This window comes from Octopus sinensis, linkage group LG2 (assembly GCF_006345805.1).
Source record: "Octopus sinensis linkage group LG2, ASM634580v1, whole genome shotgun sequence".
NCBI lineage: Eukaryota > Metazoa > Mollusca > Cephalopoda > Octopoda > Octopodidae > Octopus > Octopus sinensis.
The window spans coordinates 137,711,623-137,727,987 of record NC_042998.1 but is presented as its reverse complement, the minus strand read 5'-3'; the positions used below and the strand labels follow the sequence as shown (position 1 = coordinate 137,727,987).

At 35.2% G+C, this 16,365-nt stretch overlaps 2 protein-coding genes and 1 long non-coding RNA gene across 10 annotated transcripts in view; 2 read left to right on the top strand and 1 right to left on the bottom strand.

Moving 5' to 3' along the window:
- Positions 1–7,987, top strand: part of LOC115225977 — a 52,448-nt gene extending 44,461 nt beyond the window's left edge. For all 3 annotated transcript variants that reach the window (XM_036499664.1, XM_036499666.1, XM_029796954.2), the window contains 5 exons: positions 1,723–1,865; positions 4,810–4,919; positions 5,432–5,532; positions 7,085–7,210; positions 7,756–7,987. In XM_036499664.1, the coding sequence (XP_036355557.1) occupies positions 1,723–1,865; positions 4,810–4,919; positions 5,432–5,532; positions 7,085–7,210; positions 7,756–7,861 (586 nt within the window). In that variant the 3' untranslated portion in view covers positions 7,862–7,987. The remainder of the gene's footprint in view (positions 1–1,722; positions 1,866–4,809; positions 4,920–5,431; positions 5,533–7,084; positions 7,211–7,755) is intronic.
- An 863-nt stretch (positions 7,988–8,850) lies between these two features.
- Positions 8,851–16,365, top strand: part of LOC118761622 — a 21,624-nt gene continuing 14,109 nt past the window's right edge. For all 3 annotated transcript variants that reach the window (XR_004997521.1, XR_004997519.1, XR_004997522.1), the window contains exons 1-2: positions 8,851–9,828; positions 16,179–16,185. This is a non-coding gene — a long non-coding RNA (uncharacterized LOC118761622). The remainder of the gene's footprint in view (positions 9,829–16,178; positions 16,186–16,365) is intronic.
- The window catches only part of LOC115223241 (histone-binding protein RBBP4), a 27,896-nt gene continuing 22,618 nt past the window's right edge, over positions 11,088–16,365 (bottom strand). For all 4 annotated transcript variants that reach the window (XM_029793739.2, XM_029793756.2, XM_036499697.1 and 1 more), the window contains 5 exons: positions 15,467–15,544; positions 15,300–15,376; positions 13,739–13,796; positions 13,399–13,509; positions 11,088–13,017 (listed from right to left, as the gene is read on the bottom strand). In XM_029793739.2, the coding sequence (XP_029649599.1) occupies positions 12,949–13,017; positions 13,399–13,509; positions 13,739–13,796; positions 15,300–15,376; positions 15,467–15,544 (393 nt within the window). In that variant the 3' untranslated portion in view covers positions 11,088–12,948. The remainder of the gene's footprint in view (positions 13,018–13,398; positions 13,510–13,738; positions 13,797–15,299; positions 15,377–15,466; positions 15,545–16,365) is intronic.

Genomic DNA, 16,365 nt, shown 5'->3' with positions numbered 1-16,365 from the left:
TGAGTTAGATTCCCCATGATGTGTTGTGTCCTTGAGCGAGACACTTTATTTCGCGGTACTCCCATTCTCTCAGCTGGCAAAAATGAGTAATATCTGTATTTCAAAGGACCAGCCTTGTCACAATCTGTGTCATGCTGAATCTCCTTGAGAACTACTACTGTGGAGTGCTCAAACACTTGCACATTTTCATGAGCAGGCTGTTGGAACTGATGGAGTACTTGTTTATTTGCAACCTCTGCATTGGACGTTCAAGTGCACAATAGCTGGATGATGATACTTCATGTGGCGCACTGAACTTACCATAGTAGTTATACATCTAACTGTGTGTTTGTGTGTGATGTGCATGTCTGTGTGTTTTGTGTTTGTTTGTCTTTACACTTATGGAAGTTGCCTACTAGAAATGGTGTTTTTGTCAACAAATCACTCAATCATTTTGTACTTTCAAAGGGGCATGAAATAAGAGATCCCTTATATGAAAAACAGAAAGTGCAAGGAATATTAATGCAGTAGAGGTTAGTGACAAGAAGGGCTTCCAGCTGTAAAACAGCACCTAAATATATTTAACTTGTACTAGCTGGGGAAAGTGGATGTAAAACGAACGAGCTTTGTATGTGTGTGTGTTTGTATCTTTTTGTCTTGACATTGTATGATAATTGTCAAGAAACACTACTGTTACACAGTAAGCGGTGACGTCCAGGTGTGTGTGCTGTTTGTGCTCAAAGAACTAGGGTAAAACATCACTTTACTTGGAAACACGCAATTTTTAGCAACAGAAAGAGCATCCACCCATTTAATATGTGCTTCAAATAATTTCATGTCTGGCCCATTCAAGCACAGAAAATTAGACATTAAAATGATGATGATTATCATAGTTGAATTTTGTTTTTCTGCCTGAAGGTATTTGAGAGAATACAGTACTATAACATCAAGGTATATTACATCAAATATGTTCATCAGATTTATTATGAAAAGGCTAAAAGTAGGATCTTAAATATTTCTCCTTGTCCTTGTCCAAAAAACCATTATATTTCAGAACTGGATCATTATCAGAAGATGAATATTAAATGATAGCGCTAATGACGGGGTATGCTTAACATGAAGAATTGAAAGTAAAATGTCTCATCATCATCATCATCACCACCACCACCATTTAACATCCATTTTCTGTGCTGGTATGTGTGTGTTGGACGTTTTGACAGGAGCTGCCAAGCTAGAGGACCATTCCAAGCTCCAATGTCTACTTTGGAATGGTTCCTATGACTAGATGCCTTTCCTAACACTGATGACTTTACAGAGTTCTGGGTGTTTTGTTTCAGGGCACTAGTAGGTTCACCAAGTAACTCACAAGACAAGACCCCAATCCCTCAACCGAGGTGGGAGTAGTATTGAGGGAGGTGGCTTTATGCCAGGTGATGAGAGTTTAAAGTATGTAGAAAGATAGAAACTGGTGTCTTACTGTAGAGGAAATTAGATACATGGCTACCCCAGTTGGAAAAGAAAGAAAACAGTGGTGAAGATGTAACTCAAGTTACAGGAAGTGATAGAGGATTTGACAGGGTAATGGGGGTAGGTAAGTTAGTTTTCAAGAGAGTGTGGAAGGAAGGTAACAGATGGACAAAGATGGGGTAGAAAAATATGTATATAATTATTGTGTACTTTTAAGCATTTACTGTTTTGAAATTTGTTTTCTCCTTTGTTCTGAATATCACATCTTTTTTTCAGCTTGTCACCGTGGAAGATCTGGGATTTAGAAGACAATGTTTGTAAATGTACTTTCTGGATTGATACATTGCAGCTGAGTCTGTATACTGATTCACTGAAGAATGTAACTGAAATTAATGTAGTAACAGATGAAGTTTGGGAAAGTAAGTTTGGTTAAATTCTTTTTTTTTGTTTTTACTTATCAAAAAAAATTATTGATGATGATGATGAACTGTCAGGCAGTCAGGATAGTCGGGCAGCATTGCATTTTGTCAATATTTATTTTTGTCTGACAAATTTAGAAATGTAATTTTTTTTCTCATATATACAGGGTACATAAGATATTTGAGAACAGATTTATGTTTATAAAAAAACAACATATAATAATAGATAACATTATTTATCAAAAAATTGCTATGACGATAAAAATAAATCTTCTTTTCTGTAATGTTATTCAATAAAGCCATCTTCAGCTTCAACAACTGCTTCTATATGAGATCTGAATCATCTATATGCTTGAATCAAGTGGTTCTGGTTCATTTTGGACATTACTCTGACTATGGCAGCTTTCAAAGAATCTTTGGTGTTATGGGCGTGTTCATTGACCTCTCTCTCAACAATGCTCCACATGTAATAGTCCAATGGATTGAGATCTGGGGAAATGTTAGGGGTTATGTGATCATGAAAATTTTCAGCCATCCATTCCTGTGTTACTAGAGTCATGTGTGTTAGTGCAGAGACTTACTGAAACGCATATGGTCTTCCATTGCATACACTGTCTATCCAGGGTTTAACAATTGTTTCCAGGACCTCAATGTAGGCAGCAGAGGAGGCCTTGTGGAAAGAAGTAAGGAGGCATCACATGTCCTTCATTGCTGATAACATCTAAAACCATGACAGTTGCAGGAAATTTTGTATGCCTAACACTTGGAACTTCAGAAGGGTCTGCACATAAACATCTGTCATTTCTTCTGTTAACTTTTTGATCTTGGTTGAAGTTTTTCTCATTTGAGAAAAACCAAATCAAATCATCTTCTGCTGGATTTTTTAGGTTAAGAACTTTTTAGATCTGATGTAGTGATTTTCTTTCGCTTTTTCGGACAAAGTGACCTTTCATCATCATATAAGACTGATTTCTTTGTGGACAACATTTCTGACTGTTTCTTCTGATACATGGAGATCTTTTGCAATTGACCTCATGAACTTTCTGGGATTGTAATCAATGGTCTGTTGAACTTGCTGGATAAATTCAAGTGTTCTGATGATTTCAGAGCATTTAGAATGCTTTTTATGCTTTGATACTGGTGATACATTTCCATCTTCAGTCTCTAGCTCCTTACAAACGATCTGGCAACTTTTAAAAATCGAGATATTTCTAAATTGCTATACTCAGCCTTTATAACTACAATAACAGCATGCCTCTTCATTTCTTGAGTGAGCTGAGAGTCTGCCATCATTATTTTCTGAAACAAAGATTATACATATTTAGAAAAAATGCAGCAATGACCCCAAAAAGATATGTCCTTAAATACCTGACACACTCTGTGTGTGTGTGTGTAAATATATATGACTCTTTTATTTTTGCTCCTTCCCTCAACCTGCCTAACAACACTGTCTCTGCTGTTACTTCCTCCACTACAACCCTCTCACAATAAATCTTTCCATTCATACTTTCTCTCAATACCTCACCTACATCAACACACCCTCTCCTATTCTCGTTTGCAGTCATGAGGCTTTTTTGTCTTGCCAATTACAAGGCACCTGCACAAGTACTGGTACCGTGAATAAAACACTCAGTACACACTATAAAGGTGTTGGCAAATCAAGCAGTGGTAATGCAGTATCAAGAGGAGTCTTTAGCCTTACTGGGGCAAGACATCTACAGTGTATGTGTGTAGTGAAACATGACAGAGCTATTTTATCACTGCAGCATAATTTAGTTGTGTTTGGGCAGATGCCAGCCAGGTAGGGTTGGCAGTGTACGAATACAAGTAACAACTTCTGTCCACCAGTGAAGCATGCTGATTTTTTTAAGCACTTAGTTATGACCTGGACATTGAACATACAACAGCATTTATTTTGAAGTACCACTGTTTGGATTTTCCATTTCATCATGTAGAGTTGTGGTTTAAACAGTATTAATGATTATCACTGTTTATGCGCTGAAACATTCTGGTTTTTATAACCAACTTGAAGATTTGGCTGATTTGACATCACTTGCAAATATATCTGAAGATAATGGTTCTTTTAACAGTCCTAACATCCTTATTGTATTCCTGTTATGCAGCTTCAACAGTATTAGTATTCCACACCATGCAACCTTTTTACTGCTTTAGTCAGTATTAATTCTACAGCCAATAACATTACACAGTTAAAATATATAGTAAGTGATGTCCAATTAATTTTGTCTTGCTACATGCATCCTTCAGCAAATGTTTTGAATTAACAGCCACAACAGCTACATATTCCTTTGTATACACTTTGTTCAGTGTTCTTTTAAAAATTGTAAAATAATAAATTATTTTAGTATGAAAAATTGAATTATGCCTTCTGAATTTTCTTGAGCTTGGCTTCCTTCACTAAGACATTCAGTCCTGAATTTTACAACATCTAGTATATGTTACAAATAAATGTTGACTTTCTGTACTTTGTTACATGTGTTATGAAAAAAAAGCTCCCTTTACACTTGATAAAGTAGTTAGTTGGTGTTAGGGAAGCCATCTTGCCATACAAAAAGTTTGCCAATTCAGGTACCTTAGAGCAAGATATCCTCTGACCTATCGGATCTTGTCAAAATGTTCCTTCCATCCTGGCATGATTTGAATTTTGATAATTACTTTTTTGTTTAATTAAATCTCCTGTTTAATTTGGCCTGTGGAAACAGTTTTAATAAACAATAATCATCTAACACTTGAACTGGATTTCATGTCACTTAGTCTGTTTATAAAGAAAGCCACATTTTAGAATGTATAACACCAATAATAATCTGGGTTGTTCTTGTACTTTCTCAGAATATTCAACTTTAATAAAGGATTAGCCAAAATAGTATTTCTCATAATAATGTAAATGTCTAATTTTATAGATTTTTAAAAATATGTATGCTTTTAGGTTTGGCAGATGATCATCCTTGGTTATGCTTGGCACACAATATGAGGAAAGCAACTTTAAAAGAGGCAGAAATCTTCAAAAATTGCACTACTATCGCACAATTCTCAAAGGTAGGTTATTGTGTTATTGACTCCCAGTAACATAACATATTTTTTCATAATCATGTAAATGTATTGTATTCATCCATTCTTCCCAACTTTCCATCCCTATCATCTCTATTTATCTTCTTGTATCTTGAGCATATGCCATGATACTGTTTTTATCACTATTTCCAACTGCTCTCAACCACTCTACGTGTAGTAGCCATCTATCTCCTGTCCCTCTATCATGCTTTAGCCTCTCAACATGTTGCATAGTCATTTCCCTCTCTGCTACACTCCCACTCAGTTGAGCGGGCTATTTTGACTTGCAAGTTACTTGGTGATCTCATTAGTATTGGTACCTCTGTAAAGTTGTTGGAGTCAGGAAGGGTGTTCAGACTTTAGAGCTCAACACAATCCTCTGACATGTCAGATTAAGTTGAATTGTCCAACTCGTACAAACATGAATGACATGTTAAATGATGATAATGACATTTATCTTAATTCTTTTTAACATTACAATTTTGTTTCTCTTATTACAGTCGTTGCATGTGTTCAGTGCTGAGATGATGAAATTGCAGGATTTGGCTAAAGAGATCTATTCTTTATCTATAAAGCATCATTTGAAACTGCAAAATAATTGGTATTAATCTTTTTTCCTCCTCATCTGAACAATTGATATTATGTTATATATATATGTTCTCTCCAGTGCAATCTGCCTCTTATAGATACTCCTTGACTTAGAATGTCTGGTTCACATCTATGACAATTTGCTTCTGCTGCCTCATATCCACATGGAGCCATGGCTTATAATAAAATAATCCCTTTGATAAAATTGCTATGCTAGGAAAAGAATATATTAACTTGTGAGGTTTCTTTGGAAGTAATAAAAATGGAATGTGTGTGAGAATTATGTTTGAATTCAACTAACTCATCTAATTTTGTGAACTTTATTTTTTGATGATGAAGACCCTGACCAATTTCCTAAAACTTTAATGTTTTATGTAAAATTTTATAATTTAAGGTGTGCTGGCGAGGCTGTATCAAGGAGTTTACTTCCTAACCAAGTGGTTTTGTCTTCAGTCTCACTGTGTGGCACCTTGGACAAGGGTATCTATTGTAGTCTGGAGCCAACCAAAGCTTTGTGTGTGGTTTTGATTGACAGAAACTAAAAGAAGCCTGTTGTGTGTGTATTAGTGTCTCTTTGTCTTAGTTGTAATGGGAGTCATACAGGTGGTGTCATCATTTTCTAATCTTCTGTGAAACATGTCTGGCCATGGGGAAATATTACTTTGTTTGAAAATTGGTGCAGGTTGTCAACAAGAAAGGCATCAGGCTGTAAAAATCTGCTTTAATAAATTTTGTCTGGCCATGTAAGCATGGATGTTAAAACAATGATGGAGATATAGAACTTGTACTTTCTGTATGCATGTTGTATTAAGTCGGAGGTTCTCCTTTTGACCTGCCCAGCATCCCCTTAGGTGTTGGGCAGGTCAGCAGGAGCATTAGACTTCAGTGGGTGGTGAGGTAACAACATACTGAATTCTACCTATAGTAGTAATTATACCTGATAAAACTTTTAATGGTTATTAAAATAAAATAAAATCTCATCAGGCACAGGGAAGCCATTAACTTGTAATGTATAAAGTAAATTTGCAACTTCTGTCTTTATTAATTTTTTAATAATTTCATTGTTAAAGCTTACCCATTTGAATTTTTTTTTAGAATAAGTTTATAAATTACCATCCATGTTAAGTTAGTTGCGATACCTCACTCACCACTTAGGTGGATGCTAGGCATGACAACTACGTGAAGTGGGTGGGATGATACAAAGAAAGAGGTTGAGATTCACTGTATTAATTATTTTGAGTCAGCTGGCATTAAACTAAGTTTTCCAGTTATGGAATCAATTATTTTGCTAAATTTTATAACATTTTTAACCTTTTGCAGATGGATTTAGTACTGACTGTCAGTGCTGTGTACCAGTATTAGGCCTTTCAGTAACTACATAATTTTTCATTCAAGGAATTTTAGTGTATTTACAGATTCTTCTCAGTGTAGACATTGCACTGCTCACACAGTGTTTCGATGTGGTCAGTACTACTTCCTGTCTGCAAGAGGTTAAATGTTGTGTGAATAATTATAGTTCAAACATAATTGTTATAAAAGCTATGTTGTAATTTTCTTTCTTGTAGTATCACAATCACATATTGCTGTTTAAAAAGCTTGTCCAAAGTTATGGTGGATTACTATGTAGATGCTGTTCAGTACCCTTTCAGTTTTATCAAGTTCGAAGTAAAATACCAGTATGGACAGATAAGGTAAAAATTAATACAATAACTACAATGATTTTGATTTCACTAAAATGTTCATTACAAGTCAACTTATGATTTCTTCCAAATCAGCAAAGAATTCTCTTAGTTACTACTTACTGAATTATTAAGCAGTGCTTTAGTACAGAATGTGATGATCAGGCACAACCTTTTGGATGCTGACAATTTGACATGACTGACTGGACATTCAGCCAGTTTTGATGAGAGAACTTTTTAGGACTGGAGGCACATACACATGTGTGCAGAAATATACACATATATATATTTGGAGAGAGAGCAAGACATTACAATTTATTTATTGAAGACAATTGACATCAACATCTTTCCCTCTCCCCATACACATGGAGAGATATGTTCATACACATACATACCTACAGAGAGAGGTGGGAGAGAATGAGATAAACATTAAAACGACTGATGTCAAATAACTTGGTGTTGAATTAGTGACACCAAAATATCCTTTTAATATTATTATTCCAAAATGAAACATTTATCTCCATCAATCTGATCCTTTTTTTTCTTTTTATTTTAAGCTGTGAAGACATAGCACGAAGACTACGGAAGGTGCAACCAGGTTTATGCTATTTCACCAGACTTGTGAATGCCGTTGACTTAGAATTGGCTGCAAGCAAGTTTTAAAACTACAAGACTTCATAATGTATAAATTACTTTCATTTTCATTTCTCTAAATGTAATTTTAGAATAAACATTTATTCATTGTCGTGATCATTCCGTGGATTGGATGTTAGTGGTGAAGTTTCATAATGAATTTGTCTTTTCCTTTTTATCAAGGACTTCTATAGTCTGCAATAATGGAGCTAGTAAATCCAATTTTAAAAGCTTTGTATTAAGGGGGATACTAGTTGCAAAATTTCATTTGACATGGATAACTACACTTATTGACCACTTTCTTCTTTTGAAACAAGAATTTGAGCCAAAATTAAAATCTAGTGCATATAGTAAATATTCTATCATTTTCAATAATAATTATAAAATGTATGTTGTATGATTCAAAGAATCTGTAATATATAGTTCATTCATTTTCAAGGTGTATATATTTAAACCTATAGGCATTCAACTTATACAATTTATGATTGGAAGAAGTAGAGATACAGCTATAAGGTTAGTTCAGTCCCACTGCATATCTTGGGCACATGTCTTAGCTCCAGACCCATTGTACACACATACGAGGGGGTACCTAAATGAAACCAAAATTTTGTATTATTTCATTCACTTAGTTTTACATGTTTACACTCTTACTGCTTTCAAAGTATTCTCCTTTGAAGCAGTGCATTGGTCCAGGCGAAGTGATGCTTTTTAACATCATTTCTTTCTTCACCATTTCCATATCTGCAAATTCTGTAGCACTAGCTGTTGTCAGTGATAACCTTCAAAAAGAGGTCTGGTTCAACTTCCAACTGCTCTTTTAGGTCATGACATGCATTCAGACATGAGTAAGCGAGGCACAAAATTTTGCAGCAATTCTTTTCATTTACAATTCCTCACTCAAAATTCATTGGCAGGAGCTCCAGGACACACCAGTCATATCAACAAGTTCAATTGTTCGGTAATGGTCCTCCAAGATCAGTTCATGAATTTTCATTCGTTTGGAAGGTTGGTCTTCAAGTGACAAGTGACCATTCCTAAAGAGTGGAAACCACTAATAAACTTGTTTTGCTCATGGCAGCATCCTTGTAAGCTGTTTGAAGCATGACAATTGTTTTGGTTGCTGTTTTCCCCCAGTAGAAAACAGAATTTTACAGAAGCACTGCAAAACGAATGGATAATAGAGACGAGCAGAGTGGGGAGTATAAGCATAGGACATGTACTTTTTCACAGATAACATAGAAAGGGAATAGGAGCAAGACATCCCAAAAGCAACAAGTGAGATGGTAGAAGAGGCAAGAACATGGAGATATATATCATTACCATCATTGTATTTCTAATGTGCAATTTTCAATGTTTCCATCTGTTAGATGAAATTCGAGGTTGAGTTTTCTATAGCTAGATGCCCTTCATGCCACAAATCCTCACTTGTTTCCACACAAGCTAATATTGCCCCATGCTGTTTTGAACAAGAACAACACAATAACTGAATGTTTCCTTATATTATGGTATTGTTCATTTACCACCATTGTGATATCAGGGCAAGGGATCACAAAGAAATGTTCAATGGGTTTCTTAGCCCAAGGTATTGCACATTGGGACTGAATCTAAACCATGTTGAGAAGTGCTATTGTTAACCACATACCTATCATCCATGCCTGTGGTTTAAATCCCATTATGCAACCTCTTTTAGTAAGTGTTTTCCACTGTAGCTTTGGACCAACCAATGATACTTTAGGGAATTCAGTCGACAGAAACTGCAGGAAGCCCATCATATAACACACGCGTCTCAGCATGTGAATATCCATCAATGATTGTATTTTGCTCGTCACCACTTGTGTGAAGTAGTATCTGATGTTGATATTTGTTGACACACTGCTTATTAGTGAAAATTTTTTTTAATACTACAGGTAGGGGAACCACCAGAAACTTTCTAAGAAAAGGGTGTTAAAATAGTAATTTACAATTGGGAGAGTTTTAAGAGGAAGAGGAAAAAAAAGGTGAGAATAAGTCAAGATTAGATATGTAGTGGAATTGCTAGGGTAATAATTTTAACAAATTTGGGGTCAAGATGATGGGAAGAATAAGTGTTTTTGTATGGCTTATGTGTGTGTGTATTATATATTTTTGTTTTGAAAATATGAAATAAATGACTATTCAAAGAAAGATTCGTTTAAAGTGTTGCAAAATGTTCTTTATAATTCTACTAAATGTGTACTAGTAATTTTTACATTAATTTATAAACTTATCTATTTTTGTATTGTTAGTTGTGGCCCTTTGTTCTTTTCATACTTCACCCCTCTCCATTTTGCACCACCTAGCATAGTTGTCCTCTTGGGATACATTCAGCCTTGCAAGTTGCATGACAACAGGAAAGCACCCATTTGTGTTGTGAAGTAGCTGGCATTAGAAAACAAACACTACAGTATGAAGTAGTCTTCTGAGTTGTCAGATCTCATTAAGCAATCCAACTGTAATATGGATATTAAATGATGGCATTATATTAAGATTTTTGAAAATTTATGTGGCTTCTTACTTCCATTTCCATAGGCTAACTAGGTTATTGCAGTCTGATGCCCCTCCTGTATTAAGTAAGGTATAATTCCATGTGCTTTTGAAAGTATGGGTGCTTGTTGACAGAACTGGCAACAAACACTATCCAAGCATTACAAATTGTTTTCATAAACATGTAAAATACACACACACAAACATGAGTGTTTCCATTTGCAAAGCCTCGGTTGGCAAATACAGCCAAGCTTACTTTTTACCTGAAGCTTATGAGACATTTTGCTAAAATAATCAAAGGAACTGTCACTGTGAAGCAAACTATGTAAACCACACCTGAACATATAATAATACATGTATGCATCCATACAAATGTGCCTATACTAAAATTATGTGAGGCATAGAGCAAGTCTGGCCTTCAGGACTTTTAAAGCAACTATAGGGAAATAGGTGTTTATCTATCAGGGTATACAACTGTAGAAAATCTGCCTCAACGAATTCCAAGTCCATGAAAAAGTGGATGTTAAAATGATGATACAAAAGAAAATGAATTAGCCTTCACTAACTTTCAGCTGTTTCTGTTATAGAAAGTATTGCACTAGTCACTGAGTGCTTGTGCAACATTCTTTTGTCAGTCATTGACATTATGCTCTGTACTCACCTGACACTTTAAAACAAAGAGACTCTGGGGTTGGTTCTTTGTATGGTGTATAAAAGGAAACACAAATGGCATTTAAAATTCATGACAACTGTTGTACAATTTTATTAATGCATTTGCAAATTACATCACATGTAATCTGCTCTCACCAGGTAAAATGTTAAACAGGTCAGATTTCTTACATCAACCTGGACAAATCCAGTATCAGCTAGATCACATATGTTACCCAATTCCACCTCCAATCATAGCATGGAATACTTGGAAGTTATGTAGGTCAGGGATTAAGCTATTACTGTAGTGGACAGCTCTATTATCATATATGTCTTAACAGGGCTTGTCATTAACATAAATTTTATTCTTAACAGCATGAATAAGAATGTAAACATATTCCTTCTACACTTTCAATGTGACATCACTGCTCTCCATAAACACCTTGCTCTTAAAATCTTTGGCAAAGACTTGACTGATAATCAAGCTCGAGAACCTTGGAAAATATTTTAACCATTTTTTAGATCAGAAATTTCGTCAAGCCAATGCATTGCCATTTACAAACTACAATCTACACATACATGTCTTCATATTTTAAACAGGAAATATTTCAGCATAAGGTTTGCATGGAATTGTATCCGAGAGGATTTTATAGCTAGCTTTTTCTTACCAACCCTCAATTATTAAAGTAAGGATTAATTCATTCTGCCAGCAGACATTGGCCATGTCAGCATTCACACAACAGATTCCTTTTTGCTTTTGCCTATCAAATGCACTCCAATCTCAAGGTTCAGAAAACACTGCTCAAGTAGCTGCACCCAAAGTGAACTACTTAATGTCTGTATTGTACATTACTTTTCCTACAGCTGGATGGTGTAGCTGCTACACAAATTTTTTGTAGACCACATCTAACCCAATATGCTACTAACTTCGTGTGCGTCATCTGGTGTTTTGCACAATGGGTTTTGTACCTTCAGCTAGCAAGTTGTGTACAACCAGATTTGCCTTCTTTGTCAAAAGCCATAGAAATAACCCTTCTTATAGCAACTTCATGCTATCTCTTTTTTCAAACTAGTCAGGAATGGAAGAAAAAGTACTTTTCATTTAGTCCTATTCAAATCCAAAGCTGGTGTCTCCTAACTACAATGAAGACTGGAATGTTACCAATAGGCAGAACTACTAGAGTCAGGCAAAATAGCAAGCTGTACAAGTAACCTATTTCTTGAATAAACACTGGGGGCATGGTAAGGAGAGATAACAATTTTCTGTTGCAATTAGCCAACCAACACTTATAAAAAAGTTAAAACACACACACACACAACAGCCTCCCAGTTTCTGTTTACCAAATTTATTTAGAAAGTATTGGTTAGTCTGGGGCTATAATAAAAAAAGCTTGCACAAGGTGTCATGCAGTATGACTGAACCTGAAGCCATGCCTACAAATCATCAAAAATAATTAACTCCCAAGTTTCTTCATACATAAAACCCACAAATGTTAATTTCATTGCTTCTCAAAAATACAAAAGGTTCGACATCAGCAGAAAGGAGAATAGAATACAACACACAAAGAAAAAAAAAAGTGTTGTATTATTTATTTACATAACAGGAATATCGTTATAGGACATGCCTCATATAGATCGAGTAAATTAAGTGAAAGAAAAAAAATTACTTTTAATACTAAAGCAATGAGAAACACAATAGGACTTTCCACATAAAAATGGTGTTGGTTGATTGCAAATAGATATTGTGATAAGAGAAACAGACTGAAGGAATAGTGGTCAGAGAGTAAGAGAATGGTCTATTGTGTAATAGGCTGCACTTGAGAGAGGGAGAGGGAAGAGATTCCAAAAGGGATGTTTCATGGAAGAAGAGCAGAAAGATCACTTCAGTCTTTATTTCATTAACCCAACTATAGATGGAAGTGAAGCAATATGAATTATGTAACAATGTTCAGTAATGTGTGTAAGCATTAAGATCTGGCTGTTTCTAGTTCTCCAGCTGGTGTTTCAGGTTCTTCATCATTATAGATATTTTCAGCCTATTTTAAAACAAAATAAAGACATTTTATTATACAGAAATAAGTTACAATAGTGAGTTCCACCTTTAAAAACAATTTACAACCATCTTTAACCCTTTCGTTACTAAATTTATTTTGAGATGCTCAGTGTTTCTTCCAATTATGTTAAATATAACAAAGAATTAAGTAAAATAACATCGTTATCATTAAGCTAGAGTTAGGGACATAAATTGTGACTAAGATTTGGTGGAAGGTTTTAATTCAGAACTTTTGAAAACCAGACATTTGTATTAAAGAGCCAGAGCCGGTTTGGTAACGAAAGGGTTAAATGGAACAAACTGAAGGGATTATAAAAACAAGCCCACAGGTTTTGGAAATTGTGTCACTAAGTCAAATACATACCATTTGCCAGACTTGCATAATATTATCTTCAGAAACTGAGCAGATGACCCAAGGTTCATTAGGGTTCCATGAAAAATCTGAGATTTTGGCAGTGTGACCTCCATGAATAAACTATAAAAGGAGAGAAATATACAGAGAATCATTCAACTGTAAGTGATATTAAAAAAAAAATCAAAAACATTAACCCCTTTGTTGAAATATACTGCCTTTGTTCCCATTAAATTTGAAATTAATGAAGAATTTAGTAAAATAATTAATTGAGCTGGTGTTTAGAACAAATTTTGATGGAAGATTTCACTTTCGACTACTTGAAATTGTAAATAGATTAAAAATAACTTACCAGCAACTCAGGGGGACCATCTTCTGCATCTTCAGCAGATTGCTCCTCACCAATTTTACTGTGAATACAATTAGAAATTGTAAACATACAAGTGACACATGTGCTCAAAGAAGCCAACACTATTTACAATTAAATCTTTTTCAATCACAATAGTGTTACTCTTAACACAAAAAAGACACTTTATAATTACTAAGACAAACCACTGTATTCCTTTAGTAAAACTATTTGCCAATTATGTAGTGATGGCAAACATCTGCATTCCTTTGTGATTTGACACCGGAAGCTATGATTTGGATCAAATTCATAGATTCCTGAATAATACTGGAACAGAATTTGTCACACTCACCCTCTAGTACCTTGAGATATGCCTTGACATCTCATCTCCACCATCACCTTTCCTTTTCTACTACAGCAAGACACATAGTCCTATCCCTCTATCATAACACTTAATGCTTAAAATCTGGTACAAGCCATCTCCCTTAGTAATATGCCTTCTACACAATTGAGGGGCCTTGTGTTGGAAGTTACTGGATAACCTAACCAGTATTGATGACATGAATGCAGTCCCTGGCCTACTGAATCCAGTCAAACTATCCAGCCCATGCCAGCATTGAATACAGACATTTGATGATGACAAGAATTCATCACGAAAATTGCCAAACTGCAAGCTGTTTTGTTTCTCTGAACAAAGTCAGGACCACAGGAAGAAACAGAATCCTTTCCTCTGTATAAGCTCTCTTAATAAAATATTAGATACCACCTGTAAAAAATAAGCTGAACCTGACATTTGAGCTTGGTCAGCCCTTTGGTTTGCTACATTTTGTCAAACCGTCCAACCCATGCCATAACTCTCCACCTTCTACCTTGTGTCACAGACAATCATAATTACATTTGTTATTATGCCCTCAACAAAACCCACTCAATGCAATGTAGAGGAGCTACTGGAATGCTTCTAACCAAAGTAGAGTGTTTGGTGGTGAATCTGGTTGCAATACATTGTTAAAAATAAAAGGATGATGGGAAAGGTAAGGTTGCTACATTCAAGCATTAACAAGGTAGTCTGATCTAAAGTGCTACTATGACAAGAAAAGCATTTTTTATGAAGTTTATACACAAAGTTGGCTGGTTTTCCCCTCATGTGTGCTAGAAACATGAGACTTATCCAACACATGCCAGCACAGACAATAGGACAGATGATAATAAAGATAAAAACATGTGACATTAATCTAATAAGCCACATTTCAACTCGTATCAAGTTTAAACTCTAAAATCTTTCTCATTGACACTGATGGTGTGCAAGTGAATTTGCTTGATAGAAACTGCACAAATGTTCACTTTTCTCTGTACCTGCCTGGACCAAATGAAATCTGGTGAAGCAGATCTATAACCAAACACTCTTCCTGCTGCCAACCCTTACCCAACTCCAAGGTTAAAATTTTCTTAAACACCTACTTTTTACAGATTGGGAACAAACAATCTCACTTCTATGACGCTCATTTACAACTTTTAAAACAAGTACATTAAAATTATTTGATATTGACAAAATATATACAATAGTTACCTTAGATCCCAAATATGCAATCGTCTATCAGTACCGCTTGATGCCAGGATAGTTTCGTTGTGAGGAGACCATTGAACCTAGAAATTAGAATTTATAGCGTCAGTTGTAGCACCTCGCTTTCAATGGCTGCCAACACATATTAAAAACAAAGAAGACAAGAAACGTACCTGGAAAATTTCATCTTTGTGTGATTCAAATGAATGTAATTTTAATTTGAGATTACGCAGATCCCACAATGCAACTGTCTGTAAAAAGTAAAATATTTGTGATTAAAATTCCAGAGCATTTCATATTTGTTATATTTAACCATCACTGGTGTCATTCAAATCAATTTCTCTTATTTAAATTTGATTAAGCTAGTAACTAAACTTGCAATGAGGAAAGAACAAGCTGTCAATATTTTACAGAAGACAAAGAAAACAAATGTCAGGTGCTCAGATTGTTCCTCCCAATTGCCTAGATACTTGTTTAGCTATTTTGTTGCTTAGTCTAGGCCAGTCTTAACAACCCACGCAAATCTATGATCATAACTTTTAAAAGATGGTATGGTGTGACTCTAGGGCAGTTTGATTACTATTTCTAGCAACTCAAGATTCCACGTACAAGATCCTCTGTTTGCCATATCTTTTAAAAATACAGGTATATCGTCATTTAATATTTGTTCCATAAGGCAGTGGAGCTGGCAGAATCATTAGCATGCTGGGTGAAATGCTTAGCGCTATTTTGCCTGTCTTTACATTCTGAGTTCAAATTCAACTGAGGTTGACTTTGCCCTTCATCTTTTCGGGGTCAATAAACGAAGTACTAGTTGTGTACTGGGGTCAATCCAATCGACTGCTCCCCACCCATTGTGGGCCTTGTGCCTAGAGTACAAAAAAGAATATTTGTCCCATACAATCTTTTCAGTACCCAAAAGCCATTACACACCTAGAATCATTTCTCTCTTGCATATGTTCACCAATACCTCTCTTTTGACAATCAGAAAAAGAGAAAGCATGGCATTCTCTCTACAATTTTTGTTTACATTTATTATTTTTTCTGTATATTAAATAAGTTTCACTCCTTA